The 16,643-nt window shown below is 52.6% G+C and overlaps 1 protein-coding gene across 1 annotated transcript; it reads right to left on the bottom strand.

Moving 5' to 3' along the window:
• Window positions 1-1,780: 1,780 nt before the first annotated feature.
• Window positions 1,781-16,620, bottom strand: MORF4L1 (mortality factor 4 like 1). Its single transcript, XM_054272959.1, has 13 exons — window positions 16,517-16,620; window positions 14,704-14,750; window positions 12,681-12,748; window positions 10,413-10,499; window positions 10,182-10,262; window positions 8,464-8,526; window positions 6,308-6,333; window positions 5,656-5,744; window positions 5,449-5,550; window positions 5,115-5,203; window positions 3,899-4,071; window positions 3,512-3,596; window positions 1,781-2,436 (listed from the first exon to the last, which is right to left on the bottom strand). Exons 1-13 carry the CDS (start codon window positions 16,554-16,556, stop codon window positions 2,352-2,354), a joined length of 1,035 nt encoding a protein of 344 aa, XP_054128934.1. The 5' UTR covers window positions 16,557-16,620; the 3' UTR covers window positions 1,781-2,351.
• Window positions 16,621-16,643: the final 23 nt, after the last annotated feature.

Genomic DNA, 16,643 nt, shown 5'->3' with positions numbered 1-16,643 from the left:
TCTCCTGGCGGTCCCAAGGCAGCAGGGCAGGGACGCAGCAGTTTTGGGATCACTCTTCTCCCCCTCTCCTCTCCTCTCCTGGCTGTGCCAGGGCAGCAGGGCAGGGATGGAGCAGCACTGGGATCGCTCTGCTCCCCCTCTCCTCTCCTGGCTGTCCCGAGGCAGCAGGGCAGGGATGGAGCAGCACTGGGATTGCATCTGGCACAGGCGCTGCTGCGCCGGCCAGGCTCGAAAGGGCAGCAGGAAAGGAGGCGAGGAGGGACCCAGCCCTCCGCACCCACAGCACAGGAAACCACCCTCACATCGGGGCAAAGGAAGGAAAGAGGGACACAGCGTGGGGCAGGAGGCACAGCCCAAACACTGGGAACAGCACGGCTGGGACATCAGGAACGGCACAGCACGGCCCTGCCCTCCCGCCAGGGTCACCCCAACAGGGACAGCTCCTCACTGCTCCCCACCACTCCTCAAACAATCATGTCCCATGTGTAAAAGCACCTCTTCCAGCAGGGAGCTTGGCCAGCTGAGCTGCCCCAGGCTCTGTCACATCGTGCTGTGCCAGGGACTCCATTTCCAATGGCCTCCCTTCCTGGGCACGGGGCTTGGCCTCCAGCAGTCCATCCTTGCAAAGATCTCGTTTCCTGCCCTACAAACTCCTCAGCTTCTCCAGGGGGTACAGCCCTGTCTGAGGAACCACACCCAGCCTCCATGGGGGCCAAGGGCACCAAGAAAGCCAACAATTCCTGCCTCAGGCCAGCCTGGAAGAGCTCACCCTTTCCAGGATAGCTGGAGGGAGCAGAGGCTCCCAGCTCAGAGGGACAACACAGCACCAGGTGAACTCTGCCTGGGAACCCTGGTTTGCCAGCAGGAGCCCAGGGACCTTGCCATAAAACAGAATGACCAGAAGATCCCAACAGGCCTTGGTACAAACCCTGTTCTGTGAGCATGAGCACTGACAGCAAAAGGCCATTTTCACTCTTGGGGTGGTTGGCAAAGGATAAATCCATTGTTCAGACTGGAACATGATCCTGCCTCCGGGTAATGGCCAGGATAAATAATGAGAAGTGGCCAATTAACAAGGCTGAGGCGAGCGGGCAGTGATTGGAGCAGCACCAGGAGCAGAGGAGCACCCACCTTCCCACATGGCTCCAGCCCAGCCTGGCGCTGGGCGCTGGGCAGGGAACCCACAGTGCCCCTTTCCCTACTCCCGGCCTGCCCTGACCAGAATTCCGAGCAGGAACCGCCTCGGAAGGGCCACAGCTGCTCCCAGCCCTGCCTCAGTTCCCATGGCAACTTCCCCTCACCCCATTGCTCAATCTCGTCCTTTTTCCACGGAACAGCAGATCCTGCTGCTTTTTCAAACAGCTCCTTATCCAACGGACCGTCCCCTCCCCAGCACCACCGGGGCTGTGCTCAGCACAGGAGGGCAGCAGGGTGGGACACGACCCTGCTGGGCTCCCATCCAGGGAATGTGCTCACATCCCTGAGCCCGGGCAGCCCAGCCCATCCTCACCCCCATGCTGGGGACACGGCTGGGACCCTCCTGCCCCTCAGTCCCACCCAGAGCAGCCCTGGCACAGCATGGGTCCCAGCTCCCTGGCCACTGTGGCTTCCTGCAGTAACATCTCTGATTAAAACCTGGTGTTTTGCCTGCAAAGAGCAGCTACTCAGAGCCAAGTCATGCAATGGCTTTAAGAGATCCAAACCCCTCATTCCCTTGCTCAGCCTGGCCAGGACACTCACACGGCAGAGACCGATGCAAACACAAACACCAGAAACCACATTTGAAATTAAAAAAGTTTATTTGCAGATCTGTAAAACAGCTCTGCCAAAGACCAACATTTCCAAACACTACGAGATGAGAATGCATTTTCCTATCATTAGAATATAAAAAAAAGTCACAGTCCTTCAACTACCCCATGAAAAGCAGACATTTATGAACCAAACATTGAACTTTCAACACCAAAAAGTCACTGGGGTGAGTGAGACAGTGAATAGCACCGAGACAGGTGACACAGCCCTCGTGGTCTGTCATTACTATGGAATAAAGCAGGTTAGTGAGGCTGAGCCTCTGGGGAGAGCAGCCCTACGAGCACTGAGTCCAGACAATGACACACCAGAACACATTCCTTTACATCCCAGCGATGCACACACCGAGCCAGAAACGCCACGGAGCTCCCACCGTGGGACAAGAGATTCCAGGGCAGAACAAGGAATCCTCCGGACTCACGTGGCAGCTGCACTTCACACGCACAACTTGAACCACTCTATGTTTACAGGAGCTGTGTGACGGGGAGGTGAAGGACAGGATGCAGGAGTGGGCACGGTGCAGGATCCAAGCCTCGCTCCGTGGGTTACACCGCTTTCCGGTGGTACTCCGGAGGGGCCACCTCGTAGTCACTGGCACTGAACAACGCAGAGGAGTTCTTCGCTAAATATCTACAAAAACAACAAAAACATCGCATTGCTGCTTGCCCAGATCCTCTGTGGTTCAGTGAATGCCCAGACACACAACAGGGTTTGAGAATCTCAGCCAAAAAATCCATTCCAAACCAGCTGCCAAGCACCTCTGGCTCCAGGTGAGCTCTGGCAGCTCAGGATGAACAGGATGGAGCTGGTGGTATTTGAGGTTCAGGCAGCTGCTGTACCAAGAATCGATCTGGTACTGCTCTGCTCAAAGGAGGAGGAACAGAACAGGACACCAGGAAGCTCTGTCTGCACAAACAGGGACCTCAAGGGCTGAGTGAAGGATGGCAAAACAAGGAATGGCCAAAGGTAAAGGTTGTGTGCCATTAATTCTCATGGGATGGGTTCAGGATTTCTGCTCACTGGGTTCACATTTCTACCTCACAGCCAGAGCTCTCCAGCACCTGCATTTACCCCAGACTGCCCCAAAGGACCAGGGCTATCCCTGGGCAGGTTTTCCCTGGCCAACAGGCTGATTCCTGTCAAGCCCTGCTGCAGAGCTGTCCTGAATATACTGAGGCTTTTCTTTCAGCTTCCAATAACTCCTAATCACAGAATCACGGAATGATTTGGGTTGGAAGGGACCTTAAAGCTCACCTCATTTCACACTGAAGTGCTTTATTATTATAGGATGTTTTCCTCCTGAACATCCCACGGCTACAGGGAACCATAGCACACTAAAGCTCTGGTGACAGTCTGTCCCAGAAATAACATTCCTAAAGTTCATCACTTTTTAAACATTTGCTCAATTGTTGTTGAGTAACTGTTGTGTAATTTAATAGCTTGCTGGAATTATCATCTGCTTTCTTTAGCAGCTATAAATAAATGTTGAAGCATTTATTTTGCAACAAGGAGCAGATGGGACAGGGTAGGAGTGCAGATTAACAGAACCAGAGAAGTGGAGTCTGAGAGGCTTCACTGCAGCCGTGGGGAAGATCCCACACACAGGCCCCAGTTACACAACAATTCACCGAGAAGGGGCAGCCTCACAGCAGCCTGAGCTCCCTGACCTCTCTCTTTCTTGCTGGAAGACCTCACAAGTACTCACTTTAAGAAGTCATGCAAGTAGTTCAAGAGCAAAGCCAGACTCTTCTCATCCAGGGGCGTGTAGGCCAGCATGGCTCCGATCCGCACTGCCCAAGGCAAGGACACTTGTCACAAACACTGCTTCAAGTCACTGTGTGAGCCCACAGCCTTACAGCAGCCCAGGAAAGCAGCCCAGGAATCTATTCCAATATACACAATTTCACCCAAACCAACCAGACTTTAAAAATTCATTTCCATCTCAAACCGCGCAATGGCTCTGAGCCTTTTGGGTACACGGATAGGGAGTGACCCCCCCCTTCAGAGCTGCCTGCCACAGGCTCCAGAGGGGGAAACAAGCACTTGACCCCCTCCCAGTGCTGTCCACCCCCCCTGCCCAGGTGGCACTCACCAAAGAGCCTCAGGAGGTGTGGGGCCCCGTACACCTGGGACATGGGGGCGTCGGGGTGATCCGCCAGGATCTCGGCGTACTGGGGCCTCTCGAACTTGTACAGCAGCTGGGTGCCCAGCATGACATTGAAATACTCCTTGATGCCAGCCACCACCTCGTTGACAGCGTACTCCCTGGGGACACAGAGCTCTGCAAGGCCTGCTCCAAGGAACAGGGACTGCTCCAGGGCGAGGCTTGGCTTGGGGAGACCACCAAAATCGGGATGGTCTTTCACATCTTGCAAGGAAATTTGTCTGGAGACCTCAAAATCTACAGCTACAGGGAGGGATGCAATCCCAGACCTCCCTGGAAAATGGGCTGTTCTGAACAGAGCCAGGATGTAGGCAAACCAAGAGCAGCAGAGATGGCCTTCTGAAGGCACAGGCAGCACTGGGGACATTCAGCAGCTTTCTCTGTCACCCAAAGCTCATCCCAGCTCACACCATGTTCAAGGGACAATACTGAATTAATTACACTGAGCAGGGGGACAGTCCCCTGGTATTTCAGGCACCTGCTCCCTTCCTCTCAAGCTTCTCCTGCCAGATTCCTGCAGGCCTCCAACCTCACCCTGCCTGTACAGGACCTGGCAGTGACAGAGGAGCACAGCCCTCACCCCGCCCTGGAACAAATTTAGAACAGGCATCAGGACAATTACATCAGAGCAGGTTAAAACACCCTGACAAGTCAATAACCTGCTTCCTCTTGAATGGAAGAAAATTACTTCCCTTTCTGTTCTCCCTTTCAAACAGGAAAGCCTCCTGCAGAGTAAACACACCTTGTTTTGCTCAGGGCTGATTGTTGGGTAATTACAAACAATAATTGGCTTTGCCCATCTGAGTATTTACAAATCCTCGTGCACCTCCCTGGCCCCTGGCTCTGTGAGGGAGCCCTGGGGCTCTGAGCTCACCCCACATGGCTTCTCTGGGAAGTTTCATCAGCTTCCTTCAGGAAAAGGCTTGGGGCAAGTGGGGAAGCAGAACTCACATCCAGAAAGCAGATGTGCAGTTTGGAATTACTCCCTCAGGATTTCTGAGCACCACTATCACCCTGGGCTTGGAACAGGGCATTGGACATGGGGCTGGGTCAGGTTTCACAGCCTTACTCCATTTTCCATGGAATCCAAGTCCAACAACAAGAGCCAAGGACGTGTTTAGGGCTGGCAGTGAGCACTACTCACTTGTTATCAGTATTTCCTCGGGATTTTTTGTAGTTTGCATAATCCTCTAAAATGGAGTCCACGTTCTTCTTGGCAGGGAGGTAGAAGAGCTACAAACGCAAAATAGAATACAAGTTTGTCTCATTCTTGCAGACATTTGTACCTGGAAGCTGAACTGAAACCCCTTCTCACCAGGACAAGTCTAGGATGAAATCAGCAGGTTAAGATGATACAGGTTAGGAAAGAATTACTCTTACTCCAAGGGTTTAATTGGGCATTTAAAAACCCAACCAAGCTGGGCAGCCTGGGAAAGTGGAAGGTGTCCCCCAGAGCTGGGCAGGATTTTCACAGGTACCTGTTTCTGCCTGGTGATCAAGTCCCAGTCATCCACCAGCCATGGCTTCAGCTCCTCAGGGATCTTCACCTTCACTTCAACTCTGTTCATAAACGTCTCCTCCTGAGAACAGCCAAGCCAGACTAATTACTCTCAGGTACTAATTGGGAGCACAGCACCCTTCTGTTTTCCACCCAAAATCCCTGGGAGGGAATGGAAAATACTCACACTTTCAACAGTTGGATCCACCCGAGCCCTCTTCTTCCTGGGAGGCTGGGGAGTCTCACTGGTGCTGCTCCCCTCCCCAATGCCTGGAGCTGTGCACAGCACACACAGCAGCACAGAAAACAGCAGGCAACATTTAGGGCAAGGATTTCAAAGTAAGGCTCAGATTTTTCTCAGGTCACCTTTGCTCCTGTTGGGGTTTTCTTGTTGTTGTTTTAAATGTTACTTCTGTTGTGGGAGTCCCACGTTTGTGCCAGTTTAAACTGCTGCACTGGCACTTATCTGAGGGAGGTTTCTGCACTAGAAGCACACCAGTCTGTCATGTTTTGGGGGAGAATTTTTGGACCCAGCAGCTCAGCTCTGCAGCTGTGTCATGTCTCCATCTCATTAAGAAAACCTAAGTTGGAGTTGGGAAATTATTTCAGCAGATCAGCTTCGCAATTGCAAGAGCCCAAAATCCTGACAGACTGGAACAAGTACATTTTGTACCAAGCAGAAAAGTGTGAACCTTCCCCTTCCTGAGCAGGGAGAGCCCCAGGAGCCCAGGAGGGACAGCACAAGATGACAGGGAATTACTGGGGCAGGCTGCAGGTGTTATTTCAGCTACAAACCCTTCACTAGAGACCCACTCAGATGCAAAATAAAACACACTTACTTTTCTGCTTGTTCTTTTTTGTTTTCCTGCAAGAAGAACACAAATTAGTGCACATGGCAAGAGAGTGGTACTTAAGGAAGCCACAGCAGAAAGCCAAAAAATGTTTCAAGCACTGGGAGCAATCCTCAGGGGCCTGGGCAGTATTTAGCTAAGGACACACAGAGGAAACACAAGCTACAACTTGGCTTCAGAGCTATGGTACCACGAGATTCCTCATGGAACAGGTTAGAATTCACTGGTTTTGGAAAGTTTTGTCCTTCCCAAGTGCTCTTGGAGGACTACGTGAGGTTTGTGGCTGTTTTATTTCGGACAGAATATGGCACAAGGAGACAGAAGTGCTGGGAATTCCCAGAAAAATCTCACTAAACTGAATTAACTTCCAGTAAAAGACTGAAAAAACCTCCAGCTTTACCAGTGCAGCAGCAGAGGGAAGATGCAGGAGCACTTTGTCTATTTACTACCCATTTTCAGCAAGTTTTAACTGGAGTACCATGATTTATTCTCAGTTTGCTCCTTGCCAGGAGCAGCCTGGATCCACTGCTCAGAAACTGGGCACTGGGTGGATAAAACTCTACCAGGCCAACACTGATCCCTCAGAAATTCAGCACTCCCTCAATGACTCTTGTTTTCAGGCTCTGGACTGGGTTTATCAGGGCCAGGAAACAGGCAGAGCTCTGAGGAAGGGCTGGAGATAGGGAGAATAAAGGGTTTGTTTAAAGGCAAAGCAGCTGAAATGAGGCTGAAACTGTGGGCAGGATAAAGCTCATCCCTCAGAGGGAGCAATAAGTCACCAACAGTGGGCTGGTGCATTGAAGAGAAAGGATTTTCTTCCAAACCCAAAGCCAACAGGGAGGAACAGGGAGCCTTTCCCAGGATTAATTCACAAGATAAAAATCAGGTTAACCATTAGAACAGAAGCAGAGTCTTTAAAAACTCCATTTAGGTCATTTACAACCAGATCTTATTCCCTAATTTGTTACTCAGTGCCATATCTTCCCTCCAGAACACTTGGTTACCTTTCTTATTTTTCAAGCACCCATTAACTCTGTTTCCTGATTTTTAGGCCCATGAAATGTAGAATAAACTTTTGGAAGCTGAGATTCAGCAGAGCTACATTTAACAGAGTCAGAAGGTGTTGCACAGGCAGCCTGCTTTAACTACACATTTTTTTCTGCTACAGCTTCCAGTTACCAGAAGATGAGCAATTATTTCAAACCCAAAGCTGCACTTCATACATATTTCTATCTGATCACAGATTGCTTCACAGCTTTTGGAACCAGTTGCTGCAGTTTGCAGAACAGTTACCCTGAACAGACTCAGACAAAGGCACAGCACAAGGAGCAGGCTCTGAGCTCTCCCTTCCCCAGGCCCCTGAAAACTCCTCGGTGCTGCTTTCCAGGAGCTGCAGGCTCTAGAAGCATCCAGGGCTGAAAGCCTGGAGTCAGATGGGCACAGGGAGTGTCCTCCCACTGCACCCAGCCCCACCACAAAGTGCAGGGCAGAGGAGCTGCAGATGGGCTTTCAACAGCCCCAAACAGGGCCCTGCTGGCTGCCAAAGCAGCCCAGGACAGCCACGGGCCCCCAGGGCCTGCCCAGAACGCAGGGGAGAGCCCAGGGCCTGCCCAGAACCCAGGGGAGAACCCAGGGGAGCTGAGGGCTCCAAGGGCCTGTCCAGAACCCAGGGGGAACACAGTGGGGAAGCCAGGGCCTGTCTAGAACCCAGGGGAGCTGAGGGCTCCAAGGGCCTGCCCAGAACCCAACAAAGAAACCAGGAAAGAACCCAGGGGAGAGGAAAGGTGAGCCCCAGGACAGCTGAGGGCTCCCAGGGCCTGTCTAGCACTCAGGGGAGCCTCCCAGGGCCTGCCCAAAACCCAGAAGAGAACCCAGGGGAACTGAGGGCTCCCAGGGCCTGCCCAGAAAGCAACAAAGAAACCAGGAAAGAGCCCGGGGAGAGTAAAGGTGGGCCCCAGGACAGCTGAGGGCTCCCAGGGCCTGCCCAGAACCCAACAACAAAAGCAGGGAAGAACCCAGGAGAGAGGAAAGCTGGGCCCCAGGACAGCTGAGGGCTCCCAGGGCCTGCCCAGCAGCCAGGGGAGAAGCAGGAGGTGGCCCCGGGCTGGCAGCCCTGCGTGGCAGCTGCCCCAGGCCTCACTCACCGTGTGGAGATGGCCGGGGTCTCCAGGCAGCACACGGTGTGGGCTCCATCCCGTCGGAAAAACCTGGGGACAGGGCACACACAGCTCGTGGGCAGCCCCACACAGCCCTCCTGCAGCTCACCACACTGAGCACTGCTGGGACACGCTCTGCTTGCACCAGTGCCACCACTGCCTGCTTAGCAGGGGAATACATCTCAGATGTATTAATAAATTAATATATTAATGTATTAATATAAACCACCTTTCCCTCAGATCCTCCAGGAGTGCCACAAAAGGTGGCTCACAGAGGAGGACAGTGTCACCCTTTTAGAACAGTTTCTCCCCTCCCCACCACCAGTACTTCGTGTGTCTGCAATGAGCTCTGATGTACAAGGGGACAACCCCAAGGCTGGATTTTGGAAGAGTATTTTGGGAAGCATTACCCTGCAGTGCAATCAACACACACTCAGAGCTGAGTCAAACTCACACCCACCATCAGCTCCCTCCCACCACTCACATGGGAGACACCCAGCTGCAACAGCCCCTTCAGCAGCCAAATCAGTGCTGGTCATCATTCAGACCTGTTTTAATTAGGTTTTAATGACACTTATCGTTATCAGCTGCCTACAGAGTTGGGCTGGGTTTTGTCTGACCCCAGGTGAGGACAGCAGTGAGTGAGTGGTTCCTGTGCAGGCTGCTCCTGAGCTGGCAGGACTCAGCTGGAGCTCAGCACCTGGGCACAGGGGAGCACCCAGCAGATCCACTGATTCCCCCTTCCCCAGACCAGGAGCCAGCTACAGCCAGCCCTGGCCAGGTTTTGGCCCGTCCCAAAGTGAAACTGCCCCCGGATCCACAGCAAACCCCAACTCCCTGTCCCCAGCTGTGCTGCACTCCTCAAAGCCATGACTCACATTCCACGCCAACCCTGCCCCTGAGTGAGCCCTGCAGCCTGAGGCTGCTGCCAAATCCACCTCTGAAGAACTGGTGGCGTTTCAGCAGCTTCCTTGTGACAGCCGGGATCACAAATGAAGTCAGGGATTCAAAACAGCCCATTAGCAAGGGCCACGTTCATCATTAAATGAAACCCTGCCCAAACTGAAGATGACAAATGAGCAGAGCTGGACTGATTGTCTGCAAACCTACCACAAAATCTCTCCTGAATCACCAAAAGGAGGGAGTGAAGGAAATCTGACAGTCACAGCTCAAATTAAGTTTTTCTAGTAGATGCCTGAGCTTGCTTCTGGTTTCTTAACATGCAGACCCATTTTTAATTGCGTATTTATTGGTTTAGTTTTGTCAAAACCAGCCAAAGAAAAGCTCTTTAAATGCAGTTTTGACAGCTGCACCATGGCAGAAGGCAAGGCATTGTGAGGATTTTATTCCAAAGTGCTTGGAAGAGCTGGGAAATTCTACAGAGAAACTGATTTTACTGAGATACACAGGGCTTATGAGGAATCACCACTTTTTGAGTGTCAGGCCACCAACAATAGACTGCAAAAAATGCAGAGTGTCTGCTCAGCACCTCAATTCAACATTAACTGTGCACCACCTAAAAGGCATTTTAAATGAAATACTTTAACAAAGGCCTTTTTGGTGCCATTAAAGTGCCTTTGCACAGGCTGTGCCACAAGAGATGGAGTTGAGCTGCAGAGCCACTAAAACTGATGAGCCAAAGTCTGGGAGGTGTTTTGGGCAGGGTTGGGGGTGGGTTTTTTATTTTTAAATAAAAAGAATCTTACACTTCAACATTCTTCTGCTGCAGACCAGAAGTCTTCTTGCCTGGAGCAGCTCCTCTCATCTTCCCCTCTGCATACTGTTCCCTTTAAACAGAGCGTATTCAGAAATAAGATTTTGGTGGAAAAAGAAGCTTCTTTGGTTTTGGTTTGAAAGTCAGTAGCTTCCCCTGATAACTGTGGATGGAAGCTCTTGAACAAACATTCCCTGACAATGCCTCCTTCCCCACTACTCACTGGTTGGCCTTCTGGAGTTCTTTTTGTTTCTGCAGGTTGGTATCCACGTATTTGAGCACTCTGCTTTCTGGAACCCATTCATCCCAGCTGGAAAAAACCCAAAGAGAAATAAATCATCACTCAAAGCCCTCCTGTGATTGCTTTCTACACACAACAGTCAATTAAAAGCTTCACAGAATTTGGGACTAAACTCTGCTTTGTGTCAAGTCATGGACTGGCACAGCTCAAGGCCAAAGTCACCAAACGTTCCCCACTGACTGGAGCTGGAATGATTTATCCAGGGAAGTGCAACCCTCTGGCATTTCCAGCTTCCCAAACCTGAGAGATGGGCAAATGAGGAGGGAGAGAACAGTCTTTAATTCAAAGGAAGCATCACAGGGGAAAAAAATATGCTTACAAAAATATGGGGTATCTGTAGCCACAGTATATTACTGAGAAAGTTTCCTTTATCTATTCCAACATTTCATAGGTTAACAAATTCAGCAATAGGATCTTACTGTAAGGAGAAGAGCTCTGATTTCTGTCTGTGAAGGGAACCAAGATGGCATGAATATTTGCAGAATCTGAACGATTTAAGAGAACAGGTGTTGGGGAAATTGCCATTACAGCAGGAATTCCACTTCAACACAGAGCGCCTCAGCTGAGCAATCTGACAACTTATCTCAAACAAAACACATTAGAAGTGGCCGAGGTATCCCAAAGCACATCAGTTAAAGCTCTTGATGAAGAGTTCTGTGCCAGCTTTCAGCAGCTGCCACTCTTGGAGCAGCACGTGGCCAAACCGATACTGCTGCAGGAGCAGCAGGAGCTCAGAGGGTGGAGAGAAGGCAAGGGCAGCACCTGCAGACTGCAGAGAGACAGCTCCTGCAGGAGCAGCAGGAGCTCAGAGGGTGGAGAGAAGGCAAGGGCAGCACCTGCAGACTGCAGAGAGACAGCTCCAGCTGTGCCCAACGCCTCTGGGGTTCGGGCAGTGCTGTGCTCAGCTGTGCAAGCACTTATCCCACTCCTGCCTGTCCAACTGCAAGGGACCCTCCAGATGTGCTGTGCGCCCAGGTGACACCTCTGTGCCCCACGGTGACAGAGCTCTGTGCTATCCTGACTCTGGATACTGGCAAAAGAATTCCAAGCCAGCCCTGACAGCTGCAGATGAAGGCTCTGCTGCCCTGGCTCTCGCAGCAACGCCACTTTTAATGTCCTTAATTGGAGCTTGAAGGCAAAAATGAAAACTCAAACAGCACAAGCGAGAAAAGCGGGATCAGGACAGCAGCTCTGCCCCTCCGTGGCACAAACGAGGGAAGGAAGGGCCACACTGATGCTGCCTCATTAAGAGGAGCCAGCACACAGTGATTGTGCCCCTGTAAGTGCCGTGTTTACACTGGGCCATCCCCTGGCCCTCTGGCAGCAGGGAGGGCGGATGCAATTAAAAGTCACATCTAAAACACGAGCTTCAGCTTTTAGTCACATCACAGAGATCAAGACTGCTGTGACTAAGAGTCCTCAGCACTGAAATCAAACCAAACCAAACAGGAAACTGCCCTCTGAGACTTCTGGGTCTGGAGAGCTGAGGTTTTTAATCACCTAGGAAAAAACCTCCATTTCCTAAATTCAACCTGAGGGGCAGAAAGCAACTCAAAAAAAGAGAGAAAAATACATCAAAATAACAACCTCATGGAAGCTTTCACCTCTAATGGGCTCAACACTTATCCCACAGAGGTGCCTGTAGCCCTCAGCCATCTCCCACCTGGAACCCTGCCAGTTTTGCAGGAGGAAAAAGCATCTGTAGGTTTACTCTAATCTCAGAGGCTGGAGCTGGAACACAGGCTGCACCTGCTGCTAAGCCAGCCCTCAGCAAGCTGTGCTCCAAAATCCCCTGAACACTGGGGTAAGAGGCAGGGGATCTCAGTGGTTCTGCCCCACCTCAGCAGGAGCTGCCCTTCCTCCCAAGGCATAACCAGGAAGTTTTCATAGCAGAGGCTTCTGCCAGGGAGGAACTCCAGTGTTTCCCACCCTGACCAACCAGAATGCCCCAGAGCATTCCCAGCAGCCTCTGACAGCTCTGCAGGAAATGGCCAGTTTGGCAACGTTCTCTCTGTGTTCCATAAATCAGGTATTAAATCAGCAGCTCAGGTGTTAAATCACTCTGGTCAGTCCCAGAGGATCTGCCAGCTGCAGGGACATGGCAGGGCTGCTGCACCCAGCCCACACTCAGACAAAGCATCTCCCAGGAAAGGAAAGAGAAATCCTGCTTTTATTCCATGCGCTACTTACTTTTTATTCCAACCACTGTAGTGGATAAAGTATTTCACTTGCTTGTCCTTTATGGCAACCTTTACACACTGGAACAGAGAAGAAAGGTCAGTCAGTCCCAGGGAAAACAGGGGGAGCTCAGGGAATTTTGCTGCTTTAGCTTGCAGTTCTCCCTGCCCCTGAACTTCTTGGCTGCACAAATCAAATCCACCAACTCAACACTTCCTCCAGGAAGTTCAAGTCCTGTTCTGGAGGTGCTGAGATTCAGCTGCCACTGCCCCCTGACAGTGACAGAATGAGGCTGCCGTAAAACCCGCAGGGCTCCAGATCTGAGTCTCTGTAAAAGGGGCTTTTCCTGCACTGAAGTAAAAACCGCTCCCAAAATTACATTTGGTATTTGCCTGGCACGCAGAGCCACCTCCACGTGTTTGAGAGGGCAGAACCTTTGGCTATACAACATTTTCCCAAGACCACACTGTGCTGTACCCACTTCAGCTACAAAATATTGCCAGAGAGGAACCTCCCGTTCCAGGAAACGGCTGCAAAACGCCACACACGGAACTTAAACCCAGCCAGGACTAAGGTTCTCCTGCTCTGCTGCAGCAGTGCCTGTTCTGACAGCCTGGAGCTAACCCAGCCACACACAGCCTGTGCCTGCCTCTGCTTGTTTTGGTGAATAAAGGGCTGAGCACCAAGCAAAAGATGACTCAAATACAGTTCTGCAGCAAAACATTTTCCCTGCTGGGCGTTGGAAGGGCCTGAAGTGAATCTCCTTCAACTCTGCATGGCAGAGATGCACAAACAGCTCCTGTTTGCCACGAGCCCTCACAAAGAGCTGCTCTGACCACCTTGCTGTGGCACACCAAGGATGTGGTCAGGAACAAAACAACTGCTGGACTGAGAACCACGGGAGAAAAACAGATCAAAGGAGCAGGAAGAAAGCCAAGGTTGTTATTCATTAATACTGACAAAGCAGCTTTTAAAATTAAACCCTTAAAATAAACAAGCCAAACCTTTTCAAAACGAAACTTCAAGCTCATTGTGCCAGCGCAGGAACTCAGAAGGATGCACTCAGTACAAAGAGGCAGCCACAAGCCACTTGTGAGCTGGGAGATCCCCTCGGCACCCAGCTGGCACAGCCTGCCCTGCAGCACCCACTCCACTCTGGGAAAGGAGGGCAAGCACAGCTGCTCTCAGCTCAGGCTGAGTGGCACACGGTCATTTCCTCAAAACCAGGAGCCTCCATCACCCTCCTGTCTGCAGCACCGGCACAACAGCTCCCAACAAAAGGTGGGAATGGTCCCACGTTCCCACAACCTCACCCTCCTGTTCCAGAGGCAGCAAGGAGCAGAGCAGGAGCCCTAAGGTGGGAATGGTTTGCAGCAGCCCAAACCCTCTCAGTGCTCTGGGTGGGATTTTAGCATTACAGCTCTTTGTCCTGAAGAGAGAAATTGTTTCTCCTGCCTCCCTGCGTTAACACGCACTGACACCAAATCCTGAAGGATTGAAATCCCTGTCTGAGGCACCCCAGGAACTTCTGCACACCTTCCAACCCACACAGCTCCAAGAGCCCTTTCCCTTCCCTTCCAGAGGGAGTGGGAGCACTCAGACACTGAGGCAGCAGGGGCACAAATCTGCAGTGCAGGCTCCTGTGGTTAAAGAGCCAGAACTGGGAAGCAGAACTGGGGCTGCCACTTCCACTGTCACTGCAGTGCAGCCCCTCCTGGGCACTGAGGAAGACCATGGGCTGCACTCAGCCCTCTCCCCCTGAGCAGCTCAGGCACCAAATCCTGCAGGCACAAAGTGTTCTGGGATATTTGCAGTGTTCTGGGATGTTCCAACAGCCTCTGGGAGCTTCCCAGAATAGCTGCACCGCGCCACTGGGCTTCCTGAAATTGTTCTGGAATGGAGCCCCAGGGCCTGACATTGATTTCAGGCAGGTTTTTGTTAATTTTAGTTGCAGCCCTCGGTCCCACCTAGAGGCACAGCAGACAGAAACATGTCCTTGTTTTCCTGGGCAGCAGCAGCAGCCACACACACCCACCTTGGCTTCATAAAGGAGAGGTCCATGGAAACAAAGCACTCGCTCACCTGCAAGGGAAGCACAGAGACAGCTCAGAGGGCCATGCCCACAGCCCTGCCACCAGCAACAGCACAGGGCAGCCAGGGAGGGCTCCGAGGCAGGAACTGACTGCAGAAGCAAATTCTCTGTCCCACCAAAGGGATCAGAGCTGAGATCGTTTGGAGCCCAGAGCAGAGATCCCTGAGGATCCCAGGAGCAGCTGCACACACACAAAGCAATAGTGCTGGGGCCTTTGGCAGCAAACCCCACAAACCTGGCAGCAAACCCCACATCCCTGCCCCTCCCTGGCGTGCCCAGATCTCCTGCCCAGGCTCAGGTCGGGCTGCAGCCCCCACAGCAGTCTGGGCTCAGCCACAGGCAGGCAGAGCTGCCCCTCTGCGGGGTTTCTGATCCAGGGCACTCCCCTAACATCCCACCTCTGCACCTGAAGCTCCTGACACCTCAAAGGCACTGCCACCCGTGTCCTTTCCTGCAGGAAGGGCAACACGTGGCATTCCCAGCTTGGGGAGTCAGGAAGGGAAACCCCCATGCTGCTTCCCCACCCAGCCTGTGGGACAGGGCAGCAGGTTTGGAGCAGGATGAAATTGCCCTTTAGCCTGGCTTTATCTGCTCCTGGCCAAGCCTCCTTGCGTGGTTCCACTGCGGGATTTGCAGGGTACATAACACAGGATATCTGAGGGCACACATCTCCTGCTGGAGGCTGCAGTGCCTCCCGGTTTTGGGAAACGAGCTGCAGAGCTGTGAAATGCTTCCGTGTCTCAACAAAGAGAAAGGCTCAGAAGAGCTCTCCCGGAAGTGCCCAACTGATACATCACACAGGCAGTACTTTAATTTATTTAAAATGTCCCTACAGACGGGGCTGACAATCAGAGGTGACATTACCACCCTCATTGTCACAGTGCGGGTGGCAGACACACCCCTGCCTCAGGGCTGTGCAGTGTTTTCCAGGAGAGATGCCCACGGTTACTGAGGAACATTCATTTTTAAAAAGCACACGGATGATTTGCAGAAAGGGCTCTTTGTCTCCATGATAACCCAGGCTCCTGCTGCCTCAACAAGGGCTGTTCCCTGGATGCACACCCTGTTCCTTACACCAAAGTTCATCCCTTCCCACCCCTGCCAGGGCAGGGACACCTTCCACTGTCCCAGGTGCCCCAAGCCCATCCAACCTGGCCTGGGACATTCCAGGGATGGGGCATCCATCTTACGCTGCATTGCTATTGTTATTTATCCTACCTGCATTGCTCTCAACCGCAACCATTACATAAAAATCAAAATAAACACAGAATAAGCCTCCTGAAAAGCCCGATCATCCCCATTCACCCAAAGCCCGGTGCTCTGCGGCAGATGTGGATTCCAGCTGTGCTGGAATCCAGCGCTGCCTCCATGAATCCTCCTGCACGGGGCTCCCTTCCGGGGGACAATAAATAATCATTTTTCAAACGCATTACAACAAACCCCCCGACAAACCAGAGGGATTTCAGCAGCTTTAATGCCAAGGAACATCCGCGCAGGAAAACGAAGCATATTTAGAATAACGGGGTGGGAAGGGCCCGCGTGTTCCCGGGAGGAAAGAGAAGGGTCGGGAGCAGACAAAGCCTGCAGGAACCCATCTTTCCCACCTATCGGCACCTGCCGGGGGCTGAGCCGGGAGCGCGGGGAGCGGATCCCGAGCCCCGGGGCCGGAGCCGAGCCCCCCGCGCCGGGCGCGGCCCGCGATCCGCGGCAGCCCCGGCCCGCCCGCGCCGCGGCCCCGAGCCCTGCCCGCACTCACCCTCCTGGAACTTGGGCTTGGGGTCCTGCTTGGGCGCCATTTATAAGGGCCGGTCCCTCCTCCGGCCGCTCCCCGCGGGGCCCCGGCGCTGCCCGGCCCGGCCCCGCCGCTGCCCGGCCCGGCCCCG

The sequence above is a fragment of the Melozone crissalis genome, unplaced genomic scaffold (genome assembly GCF_028551555.1).
Source record: "Melozone crissalis strain CALT ecotype California unplaced genomic scaffold, PUWL_Pcris_2 ptg000014l_1, whole genome shotgun sequence".
In the NCBI taxonomy this organism is placed as follows: Eukaryota; Metazoa; Chordata; class Aves; order Passeriformes; family Passerellidae; genus Melozone; species Melozone crissalis.
Note: the sequence above shows the minus strand (reverse complement) of the source record. Positions and strands in the feature narration are given on the sequence as shown.